Source organism: Ursus americanus, chromosome 33 (genome assembly GCF_024610735.1).
Source record: "Ursus americanus isolate L20-20 chromosome 33, mUrsAme1.1.p, whole genome shotgun sequence".
Lineage (NCBI taxonomy): Eukaryota > Metazoa > Chordata > Mammalia > Carnivora > Ursidae > Ursus > Ursus americanus.
In genome coordinates this window covers 15802628-15826907 of record NC_142159.1, presented here as the reverse complement: position 1 = coordinate 15826907, position 24280 = coordinate 15802628, and the positions used below count along the sequence as shown (strand labels likewise).

Below are 24280 nucleotides of genomic sequence, written 5' to 3'. Positions count from 1 at the left end.
ATCAATAGATCAATGAAGGAGAGATTTGGAGAAACAAATCCAGGGTTATTCCCTGAACTATGTTCTGATTCTTATTACATGTGGTACTTTGTTAAAATGGACAATAAAATAAAGTACTGACACCCTTAACAAAAGTGGCATTCTTTTTTTTCAAGCAAAGAAGTCAAGTCATTACCCAGATACACAGAACCATGTACCACACACAACCAATTTCCGAACTTCAGGGCACTCCAAACACCCTCCATTTATTTCCATCAACCACAATGGCAACCAAACTATGTAATCAAGCAAAGCATGTGTATGCTTAAAGTCCCACTCAACTCTGAAATTCTCTGAGGCAAAATTCCTAGATTTTTTAAAAAGTACGTAACACACTAACAAAAACAATGGAGTCATTTTTTATAAACCAGTATCTGAGGTTAGCCTAATAAAATATAATTCCCTGGGAAAGAAAATTGGTTGTTCTTAACAGTGTCTCTGTCTTAAGAGGGTTATAGTTTAAAATACACAAACACCACTAGGTCATCAAAACCAAATGGCAGGAAAGAAGAAACTGAGTATCATTAAAAACATAAAAGGGGCACTTAGCTGGCTCAGTCCAAAGAGCATGAAACTCTTAATCTTGGGGTTGTGAGTCCGAGCCCCAAGTTGAGTGGAGATTACTTAAAAAATAAAATCTTTCAAACAAACAAACAAACGAACAAGTACAGGACAGTCCTGTCAAGGAGCAGCAGTCTGAGAGACGGGTGGGGAATCTTAGGTGCAGGGACAAACCGATCAAGCGGACGTAGGGCTTAAAGGGGACTATGTGCACGTGTTCTCTCTCCCCTGCCCCCAACAAATAAATAAAATCTTAAAAAAAAATTTCTACATTTTTCTAGGCCTAATCAAGCCCCATCTCTTTAACTTACTGCCAATTTCCAGGCACAGATCTGTTTTGAAAAATTCTATAGTCTGCATCACACCATTCTGCACTTACTAAGGTGCCAAGTGCTGTTTGAAATGCTTTATATGCGTGGAATAAACCAGAAAATACAACAAATCCAAGAAATAGGTACTATTATTGCCCATACTTTACTGATGGGGAAAAGCTGAGTGACACAGAAAAGTCAAGTCTCCAAGGTCACACAGCTAGGCAGTGGAAGAACCAGTTACAAACTTAGGCAGGCTGATTCCAGATTCTACGTTCTTACTCACTGTGCTATGCTTGCACTTTCCAATATAAGATACCCAGAACAGTGGAAAAGGTAAGAAGTGTGAAATTGAAAAATAAAATAAAGTTCTGGCTTTCCCAGAGAACAGTCAGGTAACCCTGGATAAGCAAAACTGAGGTAGGAATATATATTTTTAAGTCTATTTTAAGAATTATGGAAAACAGTGTAAACAAAAGTGTTTTATAAAGCCCTATGCAAATTCAAGGGACTTTTATTATAACAAAGTTTGTTTCTAATTAGATAATTACACCAGTTTAATTAGAAGCAGGGAATAATGGGTGATTGCTGATTGCCATGTTTTTCAACCGTGGAGAAAATCAGTCTGCACTGAGAGATATTAAAATGAAAGCCATCCACAGAGAGAATCAAAGGTAAGGGATGGAAAACAAAAATGCAGCTGATAGTAGCAAGGATTCTGAGTTGCAAGCATCTAAATAAGAAAGTTACATCAGTCCGTTAGAAATGCATTAATGGGGCACCTGGTGGCTCAGTCCGTTAAGTGTCTTCCTTCGGCTTGGGTCATGATCCCAGGGTCCTGGGATCAAGTCCTACGTCGGATCCCTGCTCAGCGGGGAGCCTGCTTCTCCCTTTCCCTTTGCCCTTCCTCCCTGCTTGTGCTTGCTCTCTCTTGTGCTGTCTCTAATAAATAAAATCTTTAAAAAAAAGAAATGCATAAATGGAATTAAGAAGATCAAAAGACTCTTGATATTACTTAGTGTTGAAAGTGTTATAAGGGTCACCAAAGAGATTAAAAAGTTTAGAGAAATAGTAGAGGGCATACAGCCGAATCTTGGGCTATGTTCTTATTTTGGTGGAGGCAAAGAGAAAATCGAAAAGAGACTATGATGAAGTTATACCAGACACAATGATTCCTAATGCCATGTCAACAGAAAAACTTGAAAGTTTCTTTCTTTCTTTTTTTTAATCTTATTTGACAGAGAAGAGAGAGAGCGCGCACGTGCACAGACACAAGCAGGGGGAGCAGCAGAGGGAGAAGCAGTCTTTCTCTCTCTGCTGAGCAGGGAACCTGTTGTGGGGCTTGATCCCAGGACCCCGGGATCATGACCTGAGCTGAAGGGACCATAACGCTTAACCAACTGAGCCACCCAGGCGCCCCTACCCTTTAGAAAGTTTCTAAAGGTACCTTCTTAGAATGAACCCAAAGTGTCTATGTAAACCCAACATGCCCAGTTTTTAATTTAGGGTTGCAAAAAATCACTGTTACCAAATTAAGGAGGTGACTTGCATATTATATAAAAAAACACTGTCTTCTTAAAATTTAACTTTTTTGGGGGGGGGATAGAGGAGGCAAAGATAGGGAGAGAGAGAGAATCTTAAGCAGGTTTTATACCCAGCACGGAACCCCACATGGGGTTTGATCTCACAACCCTGAGATCATGACCTGAACCGAAATTAAGAGTGGGACTCTTAACTGACTGAGCCACCCAGGTGCCCCTAAAAAATACTCTTGAAACATTAGAATCATATTTAGCACAGTGTAATGTTCATACCATGAAAACGATGTTGCAACTGAGACATAATATTAACATGAGTTGAACACTTAGCTATGTGCCAGGCACTGTTCTAAGTGCTTAACATGTACTAAGAGATTTGAGCCTCCTAATAACCTTATTGATACACTGTTATCAATGAGGAAACTGAGACACGGAGGGATAATTTATTTAGTGATACAAAGCTAGAAAATGACAGAATCAGGATTTAAACTTAAGGGGTCTGGTTCCAAAGTCTGTGCTCTTAACCACAATGCTCTACAGCCTCTAGTATATGGGAAGCAGAAATTCGTGTCTCATTTCACATGCTCCGGGATATATACTCTTTGTGGAATGGCCAGGTGAAATGCCCATATTCATTCGTTCACTTATTCAACTAATATTTATTGAGCATCTACCATGTGTTAGGCTTGGAGGAAGTAGAAATGAACAATATAAATAAAAATCCTGGCCTTCAAGATCCTGACATTTTAATGGGGTAGACAGGTAACTTTAAAAAGACCAGGCAGATGTAGTATATATTAGAATGTGATGAGTGGTATGGAGAAAAATAAGGCAGAGAAGCAGCATTCTGAATGCTGGGAGAGGAGGGAAAGGTTGCAGATGTATTTTGGGTGGTTCCATCAATCAAAGGCAGTGTATGGGCCATGTCTGGACACTGACTGGAACAAACCAACTATAAAACGTCATTTTGAGGGGTGCCTGGGTGGCTCCGTTAAGCATATGCCTTCAGCTCAGGTCGTGATCCCACGGTCCTGGGATCGAGCCCCGCATCGGGCTCCCTGCTCTGCTGGGAGCCTGCTTCTCCCTCTCACACTCCCCTTGCTTGTGTTCCCTCTCTGTCTCTGTCAAATAAATAAATAAAAACTTAAAAAAAAAAAAAAAAAAAAAGGTCTGTTTAGGGGCACCTGGGTGGCTCAATCGGTTAAGCATCTGCCTTTGGCTCAGGTCATGATCCTGGAGTCCTGGGATCAAGCCCCGCATTGGGCTCCTTGCTCAACAGGGAGTCTGCTTCTCCCTCTGCCCTTCACCCTGCTTGTGCGCTCTAATAAATAAATAAAATCCTAAAAAAAAAAAAAAAAAAAAAGAAGAGGTCTGTTTATCATAGTATCTTAACACCAAAGCCAAAGTAAATGCTTACAGATTAGATGGAGGTGTGGGAGAGAACAGCACAAAACCAATATTTTTGGCTTCAGCAACTAGAAAGATGATGTCGCCATTAACCAAGGTGGATAAGATATGGAAGACACAAAGCTTTTGGGGGAAGGGGGTCAAGAGTTCAGTTTTGAATATGTCAAGGCAGAAACACAAGAAGTGACAGCAAATAAACATCTGTCTAAGTGAATGTACAGCCAGGAGGGAGGTATGGGCTAGATTTATATATCTGTAAATTACTAGTATCTTTTTTTTTTTTTAAGTATTTTATTTATTTATTTGAGACAGAGAGAGAGAGAGCAAGAGCGCACACGCACAAGCAGAGGGAACGGCAGGCAGAGGGAGAAGCAGACTCCCCGCTGAGCAGCCAGCCTGATGTGGGGCTCAATCCCAGGACCCTGGGATCATGATCTGAGCTGAAGGCAGATGCTTAACTGACTGAGCCACCCAGGCGCCCCAGCAGTGTATAGCTTTGACAATGAAAAGAATTACCAAGTGAATGTGGATAGAAAAGACAAGAAGGGAGCCTGGCTAGGTCAGTCAGAAGAGCATGAGACTCTTGATCTCAGCATCATGAGTTTGAGCTCCACACTGGGTGTAGGGATTACAAAAAAAAACAGAACAAAACAAAAACCAAAACAACTAAAAAAAAAAAAAAAAAGACAAGAGGCCTAAAGTCTAATCCTTAGGAGACTGAGAAAAAATGGGTAGTGAAGTTGGAAGAAAATCAGGAAGATGGGCTGTCCTACAAGGCAACTAAAGAAAGCGAAGAAAGGAAGTAGGAGTCCTTGACTGTGTCAAACGCCAGTGAAGACCGGTAAGTAAGTTAAGGACTATGAACAGACTACTAAACTTTACAACATGGAGGTCATCAGTGACACTGACAGGAAAAAGTAATTCAGGTAAGGTGGCTGAGGGTGAAGTATGACAAAAGTGGGTTTAAAAAAGTAGGAGGGGAGAGGAGTGCCCGGCAGGCTTAGTCAGTAGAGCATACAACTCTCAGGGGCATGATCTTAGGGTTGTTAGTTCAAGTCCCACACTAGGTGTAGAGCTTATTTAAGAAGAATAAAAAATAAGTAAAAAAAGGGGGGGGGCAGGCGGGGGAAGATTTTAGACAGCAAGTACAAATAACTCATACTTTAAAACTGGATTTTTCTTGTTCTTTTGTTTCACCAGTTTAAGTACGACTGAATTATCTGTATGTATGACAAGACTCCACTACAGTCAGAGGTAAAGAAAATCATTATGGTTTCACAGAAGTAAAAGGAAAAAGGGTTTCAAAAGAAAAAGTTACCAATAATAAAGTCATAGGAAAAGGTCTTCAGGTTTGTTACCATTTATGGGTTGGTAACCCATCTATTATCAAATTTTGTTTCAACATAAGATGAGGACAGGAAATGTTCCTACAGATTAGACATGGAGCAAAGTTACGCTGCTAGCAACAACCAGTCTGCTGTGAGTAGAGCAGTATGGTAAGAAAGAAAAAAGCTGGGAGAAGATAAGGTCTCCAGTCACCAGAGAGTAAAGAGTGATAAATATGAAATGTTTCCATCTTTAAATGCATCATACATGCATTTCTAGCTCACAGCTCTATCTGTGGGTCATACTCAGGGCAGAAAAAATATGAAAAAATCAGAATATTAATTTCAAACTTTGTGCTTCTATGATTCCCTTTTCTTTTGTACCACTTCATTGACTCTTTATTTTTTTTTTTAAAGATTTTTATTTATTTATTTGACAGAGATAGAGACAGCCAGCGAGAGAGGGAACACAAGCAGGGGGAGTGGGAGAGGAAGAAGCAGGCTCCCAGCAGAGGAGCCTGATGTGGGGCTCGATCCCATAACGCCGGGATCACACCCTGAGCCGAAGGCAGACGCTTAACCGCTGTGCCACCCAGGCGCCCCTCATTGACTCTTTAATTGGGCACTCTGAAGATCACTAAGTGCTTTTCTGAAAATATGGTGTCTGGGCTGAAATTTCAGCAACTCTAATTGCATGCCTCAGTAATGCAAGTAAATACTGGTACGAAACAATATCAGGACAATGTGTATGCAATGTAAAAATCATGGAAATGACTCTGGATTGAAGACAGTTCTCCAAAAGTCATCACAACAAAGATCTCACATAAACACACTCAAAACAAACTCTGTGAACTACAAATTTAAACAAATTAATATATCTCCATAAATCCACAAATTAGCACGTGACAGTCTAAATGATCAATCTAGGTATTTGTAAGTGGCAACGTTTTTAGAAATGAATTACTACCAAAATTCTCCCAGAATTTTACCTTAAATGTTTAAATGAAAATATTATACTATGTCTCTGTAGAGGTTTATAGAAACCTGAATTCTCTTATGTTTCAAACTAAAAATAATGCACACTAATCACCTCATACCAACTGAGAATAACTAATATCAAAAAAATCAGAAAAACAGGGGTTGGCAAGGATATGGAAAAACTAGAACCCCTGTGCACTGTTGGCTGGAATGTAAAATGATACAGCCGCTGTGGAAAACAGTATTGTAGTTCCTCAAAAAAATAAAAACTAGAATTTTCATATCATCTAGCAGTTCCACTTCTGGGTATATACCCCAAAGAACTGAAAGCAGGGTTTTAAAGAGACATGAGTACATCATTGTTCATAGCAGCATTATTCACAATAGCCAAAACGTGAAAGTCAACCCAAGTGTTCTTTTTTTTTTTTTTTTAAAGATTTTATTTATTTATTTGACAGAGAGAGACAGCCAGTGAGAGAGGGAACACAAGCAGGGGGAGTGGGAGAGGAAGAAGCAGGCTCCTAGCGGAGGAGCCTGATGTGGGGCTCGATCCCAGAACGCCGGGATCCCGCTCTGAGCCGAAGGCAGACGCCCAACAACTGCACCACCCAGGCGCCCCCAAGTGTTCATTTTTTTTAAAAAAAGATTTATTTATCACAGAGAGAGAAAGTGCACGTGCAGGGGGAAAGGCAGGCAGAGGGAGAGGCAGACTCCCTGCCAAGCAAGGAGCCTGACGTGGGGCTGAATCCCAGGACCCTGAGACCATGACCTGAGTTGAAGGCAGATGCTTAACTGACTGAGCCACCTAGGTGCCCCTAAATGTTCTCCTTCTTGAATATTTACTCTTTCTCCTTTCTCATGAGAAAAGGGCTAAGGGAATAACACAGACATCTGTACTTAAAGTCTAGGCCAACGGCTCATACCTGATATCCACTCTAAGTTTAGGATAATACTGGGACACGTATTTCCTGATGAGACTGTAGGAAGCTTCTTTAGGTTCACAAAGGCGAGTGAAGGCCAATGGGAGGATATCTTCCAACTTTACTTGTGGTTCTGGATCCACTGCAGAGCTTCTGTTCTGAAATATCAAAAATTATCATCATTACAGAATACAGAGTTCTCTGTTCAAATGCTTCTCAAGGGCTTTCCTAAATTGACTGCCAAATCAACTAACTTGTAGAAAACTTTTTTCCACATTCAAATAAATATACCACAGGGGTATAATAGCACTTGTGTGGCAACTTATTTGAGATAAGAACTTCAAATTGAGAGTTAAAGTATGTATAAAAATTGAAAAGAGGGGCACCTGGGTGCCTCAATTGGTTAAGCATCCAACTCCTGATTTTGGCTCAGGTCATGATCTCAGGGTTGTGAGATCAAGCCCCAGATCGGGCTCTGTACTGGGTGGGGAGCTTGCTTAAGATTGTCTCTCTCCCTCCCTCTCCCTGGGCCTCTGCCCCTCCCTCTCCTAAAAAAAAAAAAAGAAAAGAAAAAGAAATGGTAGATTTCAGTTAAAGGTCCTAGTTTACTCTTAGCCTTCAAATAACAAAGAACAAGAAGGATCATGCGGCACCAAAAAGCACTGTAAAAAAGTTCATTTCATTCAAAGTTTTAGGAAAAAAGTACAAAAATCTTTGGAGTTGCAAAAACATAGATGTAGAGGAATAGTCATGATTTCAGTTACGGACATAGAGGAAATACTACATATTTCACTTTATTATTGTACAAATACTTTCCATAAATTATGTATCTCAAGGAGGAGAAATGTTAGTATGTACAAAAAAGAAAAGAAAAAGGCTCTGGGTATAGTTTTGAGGTCTAATATTGGGTAAAGACGTACTCATATGCCCCTTTTAGTTTAACAGATATTTCATTAAAAGTGGTATAATTCATACAGTTGCCTATAATTGAACATATGGCAGTTAAGTGCATGGGCTCTGGGGTTGGAGTGCTTGGATTTACACACTGCCTATTTTCTACTCATTAGCTGGCTGACAGCAAATCACTTACGACCTCTCTAGGCCTTAGCAGAAAAGGCTGCACTCTGCACAGTGCCTGGCACACAGTGAACACTCCGTCAATGCTGCTATTTTTAGTAGAAGAAATAGTTTTACAGTGCTCAAACTGTGGTATAGACTTACCTTTCTGTTTCTGGATTTCTGAGGTGTTTTTCTTGATTTCTGGACCACAATAAAACTCCCAGAAGCACCTTTTCCTTTTACCTAAGGTAAATTAATTTTAGTTGGAATAATCAATATTTTTAAATTATTCTGGTATTAATATTTATACCTTTATACTAGTCCAAGAAAAGTACAGGGCATGGTGATACAAGAACTAATGTAAAGTCCTGTTCAACCCTTCAGAGAAAAAAGAACAATGGATAGACTGAAAGACTTGGGATTGAATCCTATTTATGGTAACCATCTAGCCATTCAATACTGGACAACCCCATAAAGCCTCTGAGGTTGTTTCCTCATCTACGAAATTTAGAAGAATGCTTTTGTGATACCAGGTTAGTCTACAAGCTTTCCACCCCCTAAAAAAGTACCATGAAAAAGGGACAACCTCTTGGGGAAAATGAGAAAACCTCTACCTTGAAAGGAAGATCATTCCTTGGCAAAAGTTTATAGATTTATAGCTCAAACTATAGCACTTCCCGGATCGCCCATTAGTGATTATTACTGTACGTGGGAAGAGTTATCTAATTAATTCTTAGCCACCCCATATGGTATGTCTAAGTCTTACCACATTTCCACAGTTTACAAAGCACTTTCATAGAACTTTAAAGCTGACTGGCACTAACCTGAGTCCTCCACACCTTAGCTTTATTTGTGCTACTATGAATGCAGCAATCGAGCTGAAATGCTTTCAGCCTATAAACTGTTGTTTAAGCATCAAACTGAGGTCAGCCTATGAGGCAAGAATAGGTCATAAACTATATTTCATCAAAAACAAAAACAAAAAAAGCCCCCACGAAGCCAGCTCATAAACTGTGCTGACATACACTATGATAGAGGACAAGTCTTTGGTTCTATTTACATTGGTTAGATAATACCTTTTAATCAGGGACTGTTTTAAAGGCCATACAAATATCAGTTATACAACATTTTGAGAAAGCTGTTAACAGGTTAACTTCACAGCAGGAATCTGCTTTACTCACTGATGGGTCCCCAAGCACCTGGCACACAGGAACAATATGTATTTGTAGAATGAAGTACTTGTTGAAAGTTCCTAATCAGAATTTAAATGCCTGAGTGGCACAGAATTCTGTATTAATCAAATAGTGCAGAAAGGTATGAAAGAAAGGCAACAGGACTCTTGGAATGCAGTTAAATAGGTCCTTTGAACCATTTTTGCCACTACCATGGGATCGTGGTAATTTTTATGAATCTAAGCAATATTTTTATGTACTAAGCAAAATAACATGGACTTATGCCTGAAATCAATATTGGTTTTAGTACTAGTCTCAATTTACTCAGGCTTCTCTGATGCTCCTAACAAGCTTTAACACTGTTAAGTTAAAGTGAACTTATTTACAAATACATAACAGTAGTAAGTCTAGTCACATAACTTAGGCTTTAAAACAAACACAAGACAAGAAAAATTTTTTGCTGCTGCAATAAAATGATTCCTTAACCCCACCTCTCATCTTCAGTACTACATGATCTCAAGCATTAAGTGGCCCCCAAAGAAAATCCAATGATGGGGTACCTGGGTGGCTCAGCTGATTAAGCATCTGACTCTTGATTTCAGCTCAGGTCATGATCTCAAGCCTTGTGTAGGTCTCTGCACTCAGCCTGGAGTCTGCTTAAGATTTTCTCCCTCTCTCTCTTTGCCCATCCTTCCCCCCACCCCCAGCTCATGCATCTGTGCGTGCATAAAATTTATAAAAGTACAAGGAACACTAGAAACAAATTACACTATCATAATGCTTCTGCTCTCCAGAAGAATTAGCTTATCAAAGATAACTGGCACCCGGATTCTGAAACCTAGTCTCAAATAATAAAACTAGGTTAAGCTTAAGCATTTTATCATCAATTTACACAAGATGACACAAAAAGCCTGAATGTTATTGTGGACTTACAGTTAATACATGTTGAAATGATCTTATCCCCCAATAATTGTTTAATACCTGTTTGATGACACCTCTATTTAATTCTCTTTTCAGTGCTTGTTTAAGGAGGTAGCCCCTTCTCTCCAGCTCCAGAGAAGGGTACTTATGGATAATGTATTTTCGAATAGCAACCACTGATGCACCACTCTTCTGGAAACATGCCTAGAAAACAGATTTACCAAACCATACACATTACTTTATACTAGCTGCTTTTCATTAGACAGAGAATCTGACACATGTTTCAAAATAAATTATTTTGGAGGTGAACTTGACAAAGGATGATAAAAATGGCAGGGAAGAATGAATAGCATTTCAGGTAACTTCAGCTCATCATGGCTGTTGAGAAATACAGAAATACAGTATTTTCACAACAATAATTTTAATTTAGCTCAAGACAGGCAAAAAGTAGATACAACATGGGAACAACATTCTGTGTGTCAAGGAAGAACCTTTTTCCATTTTAATTCTATTCTGTATTTAAAAGACAGTTCTCTAGCACTAAAATGAAGAAAACAGAACGTTTTATTAGTTGTAGGACTACAGCTCTGGTTCGTTTTATGGAATGAGCTTTAAGCACACCAGGACCAATGTTTCTCTGTAGGCTTTCTGTGAATGTCACCAGAGAACATAAGCAAAGACAATCTGAATAAATGGCATAAAACTGGTTTACGGATGACAAAATCGTAGGCAGGGTTTTGGGTAACAATCAGGGCATTCGATTGTGACTTAAAATGCCCTCTTCCGTTTCCATCCAATTTATCTATATTCCATTTGATTAATGCCCATGGAAGACTTAAGTAGGTAATTAAGTCATGAAGGTGGCAAATTTTTTTCAAATGCTTTCATTTTGAAGCACATGTAAGGAGCATCTGTTATCTACCTAATGGGTTAGTCCACCAATTTTTTGTTGCCAATGTCTATAAACTGAACGTGGCACTTATTCATTCTCACTGGATAAACACTTGGTTGAATGCTATTTTATATACTTTGACAATAAACAAAAATTGTACCACATACAACAAAGGTGTGTTAATATGGTTCACCTACTTCAAGCAAGTATCTCTGATCTATTACAACCTATTAAAGTTTACTCCTGATCTTTTAAGAAAATACAAAGAACACTGAGCAGAAAAGAACTCTCTAATGCTAAAACAATTCCATGCTCCACCATACTGACATTGAGATGGAAGTAGACGTCAGGACTCCTGTTTATTCACGAGATGGAATCAATGGTCTGAAATCATGATTTGTTACATTGCATGGAACACACACACACACATGCACTCATTTGTACAAATATGCACAATCAGAATTAAACTATTCTTTACGCTTAATTGTACTGTTTTAATTTTTTGTTTCACTATTTTAAAATTTTAGTCCTTCTCCAACCTCACTGTAACCCTATTCCTCAAAATATAGGCTGAGAGGTCATGAAGTGAAATCCTGGAAGAAAGGCTATACGAAGAAAAGAGATCTCACTACAGTCAAGCTATCTAGACCAAGAAAGTTTTAAGGACTTGGAAACACTCTTGAAAAAGTGCAGGGAGAGGTCTGAAGGCAAAATCTTTTCCAGTTTATGTGTCATTCTCGAATGACCACTAGGCTGCTCTTTTCTCTGTACACCACCCTTGATTACATTGGTCTTTATCCCTCTTTCCCCAATTCTGACTGAGGTCCCAGCAACAAGGTCCCTAAAATGAGGGTGTCTTGTTAATTTGCATGATGAGATGATAAGAAGAGCTGGTGAGATTATCATCTTATCATGCAAATAGCAAGGTAAAAGTAACCAGAAAAACTTAAACAAAAAAGGGAAGGTCAGATTAGAAGATAACCTTTTAAGAAAGCTACGTGAGGACCCATAAGCTAATGGGAGTCAGTGGATTACAGCAAAGTCATACAGCTGTGCAAGGAAAATTTCTGATGATGAAGAGGGTTTCTTAGAACTCAGGTGAGAAAGCTAGCTATTACCAGTATTAGACACTCAGCTTTGAAAATGGACCTAAAGATAATGTATCTTTTTAAAATAAAAATCCTCTATGCTATTCAGTTACTCTCAGTCACAATCAGACTTCATAAGGACAAAGATGACCCTGTTCCTTTCATTCTCTGCTATATCCTTAGCAGGGTTACAGATACAGAGAAATTAGTCCTTAAATGTTTGTTGAATGAATTAACAGGTTCATCGTTCAAATAAATACTATACTTAACCAATAAACTTAGCAAAAAAAACAAAATCTAAAGTTAAAAATACTTGCTATGATAAATTTGAATTAAAAAATTAACAGTGCTCACCATGTGATTTTCTTAAAAAAAACAAAAACAAAAACAAAACATGAACTTCACAATGGCTTTCTTCTATTTAAGTATCTTTTAGGAAGCAGAACAAGATTTCTTATGTCTGGACAGGAATATGCCATTTTCAAATAACCCAAAAATGAACAGAATAAATCTAAGATGAACTGCTTGTAATAAAAACTTGCCTTAATGGCCTCAGTTAGGATTGCATCCATCTTGGGACGTGGGGAGGAAGCCATCGGTGTTTGTTTCTGGGCCCTGGCTAGCTGGCTGGCAGAAAGGGTAGCCCAGGAAGGTATTGTTTTTTTCACCTTCTTCTCCTTTTCTTTAGACTGATCTTTCTCACTTTAAAACAAAGAACTGTTATTATGCAAAGTAAACTCTGCAGAAAGAGATATAAAGTCAGAAAGAAGAATAGACAAGGGAAGGATAAAAATTAATGTTTTATTTCCACACTAAAGTGATACAAGGAAATGAGCAAATTTTCACAAAATAAAATCTTTTTAAAAAATTGGATACTATAAATGAACCAAAAAGGTGTTTTCTCTTAGGTGTAGGAGAGAGGAGTCAGATAAATTAGCACTGGTACGAAGGGCCGGCACACTAAAGAAATGAGAATTTTAAAACATATTCTAACAACTACAACAGCTGTCATCTAGCACAGCTCAGAACTCGAGCTGTGACGTTGGAAGACCTGGGTTTGGGTTTTTGCTCTCACATTTACTAGCTATATGACCTTGGCAGGTGACCTGAGTCTCAGCCTCCTCAGCTGTAAAACAGTAATATAAGGCCAAATATTTTACAAGTTTATTGCAAGAATTATGAGATTATGTTTGTAAAAACAATTTTGTGAGCCATAAAGCATTACACAAATTGTATTCTAAACAATAACAACTCTATGCACCTAAAATACAGGGTAGCTGCTAAAAAGTCCAGAGAACTGGGGCGCCTGGGTGGCACAGCGGTTAAGCGTCTACCTTCTGCTCAGGGCGTGATCCTGGCGTTATGGGATCGAGCCCCGCATCAGGCTCCTCCGCTATGAGCCTGCTTCTTCCTCTCCCACTCCCCCTGCTTGTGTTCCCTCTCTCGCTGGCTGTCTCTATCTCTGTCGAATAAATAAATAAAATCTTAAAAATAAATAAATAAATAAATAAATAATAATGCTAAACTGTTAACAGGATTTCTTTTCCTTCCAAAAAAAAAAAAAGTCCAGAGAACTTAAACCTATAAAGGATCCCTGAGGACTACACCCAGAAAGTATTGTTATTACTAAGTTATTCTTTTATTTAAAAAGTAATTCCTAACAATTCTGACCAACTATGAAAAGAACAGAACGCGACCAGTTGTCCTGAAAACAAAAAAAACAAAACCAAAAACTTTAAATTAAAAAAGAATTGCTGGGGTGCCTGGGTGGCTCAGTTGGTAAGCATAGGCCTTCGGCTCAGGTCATGATCCCAGGGTCCTGGGATGGAGTCCCACACAGGGCTCCCTGCTCAGCGGGGAGCCTGCTTGTTCCTCTCCCTCTGCCCCTCCCCCTCGTGCGCGCGCGCTCTCTCTCAAATAATAAAATCTTCGAAAAATAAAAAATAAATAAAAAAGAATTGCCACCACATTGTACAGATGACCAGTAGCAAATTTCACTTTCAGATTCTCAAAGTCACCCTCCAACTGATGAATACGTCATCAAACATACACAGAGTTTTAGGTGACTTTGGCAATAGCTGTTACAGATTAATGTTTTCTAACAAAGCATATAAAAACAACTCACAGAGGCAGAGGCAGGAATAAAATGGTGAAGCGTTTCCCAGGTCAGATTTTTAGAGTCATGTTTCATTTCTTATTGAAATTATGTCAATGATTAAAATATCAGACACTCCCACAATGAATTCTAAGCACAAAAAAAAAATTCCAAAGGCAAGAGCAATGAATTTTGAGTTATTCAAACCACTATTATGATAACTACTACAAACTCTAATAGGCCATATAACTACATAACAAACCTATTTCAAACAATAATTCTAAAACGTAAATCCAAGTACACAGCAAATATCTAGCATAAACCAATGTTATAAAGCCTTAAAACAATCTGGTCTACAGTCTATTTACATAGTCTTCAATTATAAATAGCAAGAAGGCATAACTCCTTACTCCTTTTTGGTTTCCTCTGAAGACTTGTTCTCTTCCTTCTCTTCATTCTCAGGCTCTCCCTTTGGCTGCTCTGTCTCACTAGATGTAGCAGGTGGAGTTTCATTCTCTTGTTCTTCTACAGTAGAGACAGATTCCTCTGAACTTATGTCTGGTTCTAAAAAATCAGGTGAGCAGATTTGCACCAAGTAGATATATTAGAGCCCAAATCAATAAAAGGGTAAAAGTCTAATTTATTAAACAGAAAAGCCAAATGTTCCAATTGACAGATGTATTTTAAAACGAACAAATGACGATCAGTTGCAGTTTTCTTTCCCTCTTTAGGTCACTCAAATTGCCAATTCAGTGGGTTGTTTATCCAGACCATTATGTGAGAAAAGGAGATGGGCCAGGCAATTATACAGAAAGAGAAACTCATTTTACCTCAAATCAAATCTCTTGTCCACTCTCTGCAATATTAATGATGAGATTCATAATTAAGAAATCAGCTATTTCATAATTTAACAGACAAATCTTAGGTAGGGAATGAGTAACAGGAAATTAACACCTATTTTCCACGTTAAAGGACTGGGGCAAGTGCAGAAATCCAAGAGGGGGAACAGTGAGGTCTGCAGTTGCTAATCTGTTTTTTTCTCAGCATGTCTCTTTAAGCAGTTACTACAAAACACAGTACCCCAAATATGGTTAAGTAGGGACTTCAAAGAAAAGGACTCTCCAGCAGCAAAACTTAGGCAAAAAAATAAAAGTATAGGCTTGAAGAGTTTGGTCATTTAAATTATGTGAACAAATTACTATCACGATGAAAACTTCTAAGAGAAAAAACGCCACTTCCTTCTTATATCCAAAACACATATATATAGTTCTAAAGGAATTTCTAATTTTCAACAAATTAAAATTCTAAACTATGAATTTCAGGACAGTCAACTATCATTTGTTGATTTCATCCTAGATTATGCTCTTCAACCAGAGTTGCATGTAAGTTGAAAATCCTCCCATATAGGTTTAGCCAAAATTGAGGTTTTAGAGTAAGACACACCTGGATTCAAGTTCAGTCCTTGTAACTTTCTAGGCTGCTATCTTAGGGCAAGTTCTTTGATATTTCCAAGTTTTAGTAATCTTACCTCACAGATTTATCGTGGGTATTGTATAAAATGCTTTATACGTGCACTTGCACTATGAGCATGATTCCCATCCTCCTTTGGCCTCTCCTGCTGCTTCTAGAAGTATTTCGCAAAGTATCAAAGCTAGCACATCATTTTAACAATGGTATCTGGTGATTCAGATAACTGTAAGATGTATTTTTTTAATCACGTATGTATCTTTTACTGCCCCTCGCCCCATTGATTTAACTCCTGCGTGCGTAAGAACTTACTAGTAGTTAGTCATTATGTTTACTTATATACCGCCTTATTCTAAAAAGGATGAAAAAAACCGTTTACTGGGTTTTACTCTAACAGAGCTATAAATTCAATTTCATATTTTCTTCTCAAGAATAACTGAATAGTTGATGGATTAATAAGGGTGCAGTAACTCAAAAGACACTGAGTATGCAGTATGTATAAGACACTATTTCCAATTCATTAAACTATTGTGTCTGTCTCTGTGAAATGCAGGATTTATAAAATTTAAAGTATGAGTGAAGTCCAATATTTTTATATACAAAATGCTATAATGGGAGACTACACACAGAACTTGTGAAGTGACTTCTGACCCTTTCTAAATTCCTGGTTGACTTTTCCAATACTCGAACTCTCAGCATGTATTCTGAAAACTGGTATGAGTGATTTAGTGGCTTTAGCTGACTGTTAAGCAAATGTGGCTTAAGATGGGCCATCAAGTGGCTTATCTCCGTGCTGGACAAAATAACCAATTTCACCTCACCAACACCTCTCCTTTTTTCATATGCTGATTTCCTGTCTTCCAAGTGCCTTAGGCCCGTGTACCCAAGTTGGCTGTGCTATTCACCTGAGTATTTTGAAACAAAACCCAGGTTCAGCTGGAAAAAGAGTATATTCCTGCACGGAGGGATAAAGGTAACAGGGTGCACATATTTTTTATTCCTAATCTATGCTGGTCAGCAAATATTTAGTTCTAATAGCCACAACAGGGACGGCACTATGTGCTCATCCCTGGCAAACCAAAGATGAAACGCAAGGGAGAAAGGGGAAAAGGATAAGGAAAGAAAGAAAAAAGTCACAAGAAGAAAAACAAGAAAAGAAGAAGGGGTGATTAGAGATGCCATAGGGAGCACTATTACCCAGGCTGATGGTTCTGCGTTTCTGTTGATTCGTTATGTTCCCAACTCTGTCTGGACAATCTTTTCTCCACCAACACCGAACACAAACCAATACTCTGATCGCCCATTTGCTACCTTACAGCCTCATGATGACTTCTGGGTGACCCCGCACTGTCCATCCTGAAGGCTCAAGTTCCCCATTCTTCCACAGCCTTCATCCCCACGACAGTATGCCCAAAAGCTACTCTTTGACAGTTTCTGTTCTCGCCAACTATTTTCTTTTTTAATTCCAAGAACATGAGATTTTTGCCTTCTAAAACTCTTTAGAGACAAGATGCAATTCTTACTTTGCTCACTTTGGTCTGGAAGTGACATATACATAAGTACCACTTCTCTCTTTCAATGTCCCCCCCAAAATAGCCATTGAAAAAAGAACCATTAAGTTCAAAGGAATTTATGGGATACTCCAAACCGGAGTAAAAACTTTTGCCATTTTAAGTTGTCTACTGCTTTACTTTACCTGGCTTTTCTTCCTCCCCTTCAGCAAGCTTGCTTTTGGGAGGAGTTTCCCGCGTAGAATTCACAGTTCGACGAATCGGCATGGTGCTATCTTCTACCTTCTAAGAAAAGAGACAGCCATAATCACACATGCATACGGAAAATTCTCTTTTCTCTTTCTCAAGGGGCCTAACTGGGTGTCAGAAGATGTAGGAGAATTCTTCAAGTCGACTCCAGGATCTGATGCAAATTACTTTCAACAAGTTTTTTTGAAGTAATAAATAGAATTTTTAAGAAGTACTTCTCAAAATATTTTATTTTATCTAGAATTTCAAATGGAAACAGGTAATTATACTTGATTCGGAATAAACTTAGAAGGTTGGAGGTTTTCTCAGGAATTTGAGGGGAAAGGGAAGATGAAAAGAATTTTGTATGTTTGATTTTTTTAGATTCACAACCCAGAACTCCCTAAAGTAAGGAAAGGAACATGTACCAAGAAGGACCCAGCAGGGCCTGAAGTCAGGGACTGATCCAAGAGTGAGCTTCAAGAATGTGTCAGCCCCTACCTCACCTAACTTGTCCGCGTGGATCAGCTGAGCTCCTACTATAAGTGGGAGTGCCTTAGGATGGACGAGTTCACCTTGAGACGTATCAGTCGCCATTTAAAATAATTTCTAGGCCCGAGTACAGGTTACACTCTGAAGCCTCTGCTGTTAACCACAAGGATTTTTCCTAATGGTTTCAGTGTGGTGAAGAGTCAACCTAAAGCACAGAAAAGACCTGGTGTGAAGATTAACAGAAACAAAACTAAACTAAATGTCTAAATTTAATACACATCCAAAGGGGGAAAAATTAACTATAAAACTTATAGTTAAGTGACAGATGACTTGATCAGTTATCATTCAGAAAGATAAAATCAACCATCAAAATATAGACCACGTAAAGCAGCCACTAAGACAAACGCACGCACAAGCCACAGCAGCTGTTGCACCTTCCACATGAACAAAGGCAACGAGGACAAGATAGCTCCTAAGGAACCTAACCCCATTCCCCTCTGGCTACCATCAGGAATTTAGAAAGGACAGAATACGCAGACTGAGGAACAATTTAGTCAAATGTTTACTCAATTACTGAAGAGAGAAGGCTTTTGTTGTTAACTGTTCTCAAACGGATCAGGAAAATTATCTGCAACCTTGACTTCATCTCCATTAGATAAGAAATCCAAGGGCAAAAATCCTGCTGAAGAATGTGATACTCTAAGAGCCTCCAGACCTAGAGAAGCAAATTTAGACCGTCACCTAGGAGAACAGAAGTATGCTTCCAAGACCTTATTTGTTATTTTTAAAGTAGGAAAAACTAGCACAGAAGAAAGAACACAATTAAACATTCAAAGATAAAACCAACGTAGTCACTCAAATTTACCTGATCATTAATACTCTCTGCCCTCAAAAAACAAAAAAACAAAAACCCTCAAAAAACAAAAAAACAAAAACAACAACAACAACAACAACAAAAACCCTCTTCTGGGACTCAATGACATTTTATAATAAAAATCTCTCCAAAATATAAGAAAATGATCATTTGTTTAGACCTTTGTGCTAATGAACATTAACAAAGAGCTGGAGAACAGCAGACTAGTCATTCAACCTCTACTTTAAGCTCTGACCCTGCTTAGGAATTCAAGAACTTTCAATTTGTCAGGTAATAGACCCAAGCTACAACAACTAGGATAAATCCAAAAAACCCACAGAGAATGCTTTCACATTTACAGGGAAAATCTTTTTTTTTTTTTTTAAAGATTTTATTTATTTATTTGACAGACAGACAGCCAGCGAGAGAGGGAACACAAGTAGGGGGAGTGGGAGAAGAAGAAGCAGGCTCCCAGCGGAGGAGCCTGATGTGGGACTCGATCCCGGAACGCCGGGATCACGCCCTGAGCCGAAGGCAGACGCTTAACTGCTGTGCCACCCAGGCGCCCCTACAGGGAAAATCTTTTTATGGGAACCCCAAGAGCAATGCCAGACTTGGGAACTGTCAATCAGCTGCAAGCAAAGGCAACTGAAAGAATTCATGATGCTCTAAAACTTATCAAGAGAAATTAGTAATATTCATGAATATTTTTAAAATTATCAACTGTTATAAAAACTAGAGTGTTCATATAGCAATTCACTTCAAAGAATTATAAAATACAGAAATAAAAATAATTGTTTTTGATCTGTGAAAAGAGGGCCACATTGGGCTTAAGAACACTATTTAGGCCTCTGAAACCTACAAGTCTATCTTGGAATAATCTGAATACAAAAACCTTCTCATTAATGCAACTAGCACTTACACAGGAATATATTTTCTTGAACAATTAAAAAAAAACACTAAGCAAATCTGCTGTTTTCACATGTGAACCCTATAGAGAAGTACACCACCACGATCAGGTTATTCTTGGTAAAGTGATATGGCTAATGATTCATCTTTCTTAACCCATGATAACACTAGCTACGTTGAAAATGCTACTGTGAAGTCAACAAAACCTTCAGGAGTCTTTGTTCATAGGATATCTTGAAAAAAACATTTTCCCTGTAAACACAATACTGAAAAAAGTATCAAAACCTTTCCAGTCTAATATATTCACTAATTACTCAAAACTAAAACGAGTTAAAAGGGGAGGGGGCACACAAAGGAAGCTACTATTCACACCAATGTGATGAAACTAAAGTCAGGCCAATAAGGACATGGTCCATAAAGACAATAGACATCATTAACTCAAGGACAAGAATGACAGTTTAAATTAGGCCAGATAAGAAGTAGGCCCAGGATAGAATTAAAAAAAAAAAAAAAGTTGGTTGGCCAATCTTCCTGGCTGCATCCACCAAAAATACCAATCCTGACACTCTCCTGCTTAAAACCTCCCAATTACCATTCCCCTATTTTACTAATCTCCCCTCCTACTACTCTACCCATCAGTCAGTCTACTCTCTTGACTCCACACACAAAGACCTTCTTTTGGCGCTGGCACTGTGCTCTGCTCATCCCTGACCCAGGGTGTTTGCACTTGCTGTTCTCTTAAACTAGAACACTCTTTTCCTAGACACTTCCATCAGGTTTCTGCTCAATGTCACACCCCTCAGAAAGGCCTCCCATCCTTCTCATTCTTTGGGTTTCCTTAGCATTTAATACCAACTGAAACTCAAAATATGTGTTTATTATGTATCTCTCTCAAATGCACTATAAGCACTACAAGGGCTAGGACCTTTAATTCACCCTGTATCTGCATCACCTATAACCGTGTCCAACACATAATGTGTTGGACAAATCTGGGGGATTAAAGTTAAATGAACAATGCCATCTAATTAAGTACTTATTACTATATTTAGTGTATGTGAAGAACACTTAAAAAATGAAACTCAAAGTTATTTGGGATAAATATTAAGAAATGTTTGCCTCAGAGGCACCAGACTGGTTCAGCCCGTAGAGAGTGCAACTCTTGATCTCAGGGTCGTGGGCTCCCACCCCACATTGGGCATAGGGTTTACTTTAAAATAAAAATGTTTGCCTCAGCTCTGAATTTCCTTGGTAAGGGTCATGGAACTTAAAAGCTTCAGTCTGTAATACTTTCTTTTTAATAGGTTGGCTAATGAGTTAATTAATATGCTTGTCACAGAGCTAACAAACCTATATGGATGGTTAGCACACTGTCTTATCATCAACATGTACCTATTAATTTAACTTTTTGCTGCTGCACTTTTGAATCACACTTTTAGGCTACCATGCTTATTCCCCAGCAGAGCTCTTATCTAGCTGGTTCACTGATGCATACTTGGTGCCTAAGAACACACAAGGCATAGAATAGGTGCTCAACAAATATTTGTTAAATGAAAGGATGATGAACAGATGAAAAAGTTAGGTTCTTGGCCAAGACCAATCTGAGTTTACCTGTGGTTTACGTGGTCTTCCTGTGGTCTACGTGGTCTTCCTGTGGTCTCCAATCTGTTTTTTTTTTTAAATGTTAGATTAACTATAAAAAGAGTTGGCTTTGTAAAAGGAAATTCTAAATTGTTTTTAATTTAATGCAAGCAATAAAAAAAGTGATAAAGTCTAGAATTTCAGAGTTTTTATTTTTCTCTACATTATGAGAAAGCAAAAATCAGTAGGAGCTCGAAGATATGCATTTTAGGGAACGTAATATTATTTCATATTTTACCATAAAATGTGTGCAATAGGTTATAAATTACAAAATCATTAGCTATATGCACAGAATATATCAAACTGTTTGCAACCTCAAGTCTTCCACTGTATACAGACTTAATACTAATGTCACAAAAAGCATGCCAGTAATTTGCTGGCAACTTCCCCTCCCACTTTTACACTTGAACAAATCAGTATGTACCTAATTTAGAGTCTACCTTGGGCACAGATGGTATGTATGGACACTACATGGCCCCCCTTGAAAGACAATGACAACCTAACTGCCTAAACAGTCACGATTTTCATCTATCTATGAACAGTTCAGGATACTTGCTCCAACTTTTCGCTCCAAATCGTCCAAGTCAGTTTAAAAACTCAGCTAAACCAAACACAAAACAAAAAACAAAACAACAAAAAAACCCTTTAAAATGTTACTTCTACTTTGAAACATATTAAACTGACCTTTTCAGAAGAGCAATAAAAACTTTAAAAGAGCTCGGAGAAGTTTTATGCCCATGCCAGATAAAACAAAATCAAAGTATCTTAGAAATAAAACCAGTCACGTCTAATTTCACTCTAAGACACGAGAGCTGCCCATCAAGTCCCAGGCGAATTCCTAGACGTATCTCTAACTGGATTCTCACTTTTCAGTGTAAGGAAAAGTCAGGAAGCATAATAAACAACAAAGAGAATTTAGAATTTGTACACTGAAGGGGCAATCAAGTTCACCTTGTCCAGTCCTCCGTGCAGGAGAGAATACTCCCCCCAAAACGTTAAGTGACCCGTTCTCGGTCACAGACAGTGGCCAATTCGGTATCAAATCTCAGATCTGAGGCTCTCACTTCAGCACTCCTGCCTCCACCTCTTGACAAACGCTCATATTCACGAGTTCGACTTTTTAAATTAAAACCACACCTTCTCAGGTGCGGTGAGTAACAAGCTCTGGGCCTGCCAGACGGGAAAACGAAAGCTCAAGCCCGCATCGCAGGAGCAGCAGCAGCAGCTCGGACACGCCAGCCCAGACCGCTGAGAGACAGGGGGAACATAGCAGCCGAGACAAAGAGGCAGGGAGCGGTCGGTGCGGGGCGCGAGCAGAGGCGGGGGAGCGCGGGGCCAAGAGGAAGACAGCGCGGCAGATGACGAGAGGGCTCAGCGGCGGCGGACACCGAGGAGCTGCGGCGCGGGCTCCGCGCGGCCGGCGGCTCGGGGCGCGGGTCTCGCGTTCGGGGATGCACGAGGCCGAGGCCGACGCCACGACCCCGGCAGCGGTCGCCCGCGCGACACAAGAAGCGGCGGATCGCGAGCACTAGCGCTCCCCGCACTCACCACTGGGAGCTCCGTAATGGCGGCGGCGGGGGCGGAGAAGCCGGGGGGCGGGCCCGCCGCAGCCAGTCACCGCCGCCGGCATCTTTCGAACCCGCTCCGAAAACCTCTGAGGGAGTGGGGCGGAGGGGGAGGGGAAGGTGGAGGGGGAGGGGAGGGCGGGGGCGGCGGCGGGGTCCGCCGCAACCTCGGGAGCATGCGCAAGACCTCAGCCAATCGGAGCGCAGCGGGAGGACGCTGGAGCAGGCGCGCTGAGACGCAGGGCCCTGGACCAGGGAAAGGCCACCCCCACCTCCCCCAAAGTCCAAACAAAACAAGGGCGGGAGCGCGCGCGCCAGAGGGCCCCGGAGGAGGCGTCAACGAGAGGGGCAGGGGGCTAGGTCGCAGGGGAGAGGGGAGGGAGGGCGGAGCGGCAGGGAGAGGAAGACAAAAGGCACCACCTCCGGGGACCCAAGCGCCCCGCCCCCTCCACTCTGGGAGCGGCGTCGGCGCCCCGGGCCAGCGGCCTCGGCCACTGGCCTTCGGGGTCCAGCGAGCCCGCGCCCACTCCCCGCCCGCCTGTTCGTCCTGCGTTACCTCTGCGCTCCCCCCTTCCTGGCGCCCGCGTTCTGTACGGCCTCTCGGCGCCGCTCCCGCTGCCGCTTGTCGTCTCCGCCGCCGCTGTCCTCCAGGCCCAGCCGCCGAGCTCTGCCGCCCCGCCCCCCTGCCCGCGGCCCCGCGCGCGCGCGCGCGCGCGCACCCGCACTCCCGCACCGGCCCCGCCCCCGCGCGCGCCCGCGCCCCCAGCCCGCGGGAGCCGAGGGAACGCGCGCGACTTGCCTCCCCGGCCGGGTGTGCGAGGACGCGAGAGGGCGCTCCGGGACGGGAGGACGTCCGGGAGGGGGCCCTGCATCCGCCCACGCTTCCCCTGGGCACTGCCAGGTGATGCCCGTTAGCTTGGGTGCAGTTTCGTTTTCCTCGGAGGAGCGCTCGTTTCACTCCCTTCCCTTTCGCTACCCTCTAGTTCGGTCCCTGGTCTTAACCGGGTCTCTGCTTTGGAGAACCGTCTGCCTTTAGAGGGGCTGGCATCTCCTGCTTCTCAATTTAGCCACAGCACAAGAACAAACTGCCTTTCTTTGATGACCGTGGAAGAATTGAACAACCAGATAGCGGTAAATTCGGTACTTCACATTCGTTCCTAAGTATCCGACAGTACAGAGCAGAGAAGTGACTCAGGAAAAGAACCGGAAAAGTTGCTTTTCTAATCTATGAAAGGATCTTCTTCTTTGGCCTCCTAATCTGCATACGCAAGAAGGGTTCTCAAAAAGTAAACCCTGGCACCAGGAAAGAGG

The 24280-nt window shown here is 40.6% G+C and overlaps 1 protein-coding gene across 6 annotated transcripts in view; it reads right to left on the bottom strand.

Moving 5' to 3' along the window:
- The window catches only part of HP1BP3 (heterochromatin protein 1 binding protein 3), a 34477-nt gene extending 10800 nt beyond the window's left edge, over positions 1–23677 (bottom strand). Inside the window, exons 1-8 of one of the 6 annotated variants that reach the window (XM_045782216.2) lie at positions 23526–23672; positions 18014–18209; positions 17470–17569; positions 14717–14870; positions 12754–12913; positions 10292–10435; positions 8301–8381; positions 7083–7237 (exon numbers count right to left, since the gene is read on the bottom strand). In XM_045782216.2, coding sequence (XP_045638172.1) covers positions 7083–7237; positions 8301–8381; positions 10292–10435; positions 12754–12913; positions 14717–14870; positions 17470–17569; positions 18014–18109 — 890 coding nt within the window. In that variant the 5' untranslated portion in view covers positions 18110–18209; positions 23526–23672. Of the gene's footprint in view, positions 1–7082; positions 7238–8300; positions 8382–10291; positions 10436–12753; positions 12914–14716; positions 14871–17469; positions 17570–18013; positions 18210–21374; positions 22329–22952; positions 23088–23525 lie in introns of those variants that run through there. The other 5 variants (XM_045782219.2, XM_045782217.2, XM_045782222.2 and 2 more) reach the window with 5 other exon arrangements.
- Between the last annotated feature and the right edge of the window lie 603 nt (positions 23678–24280).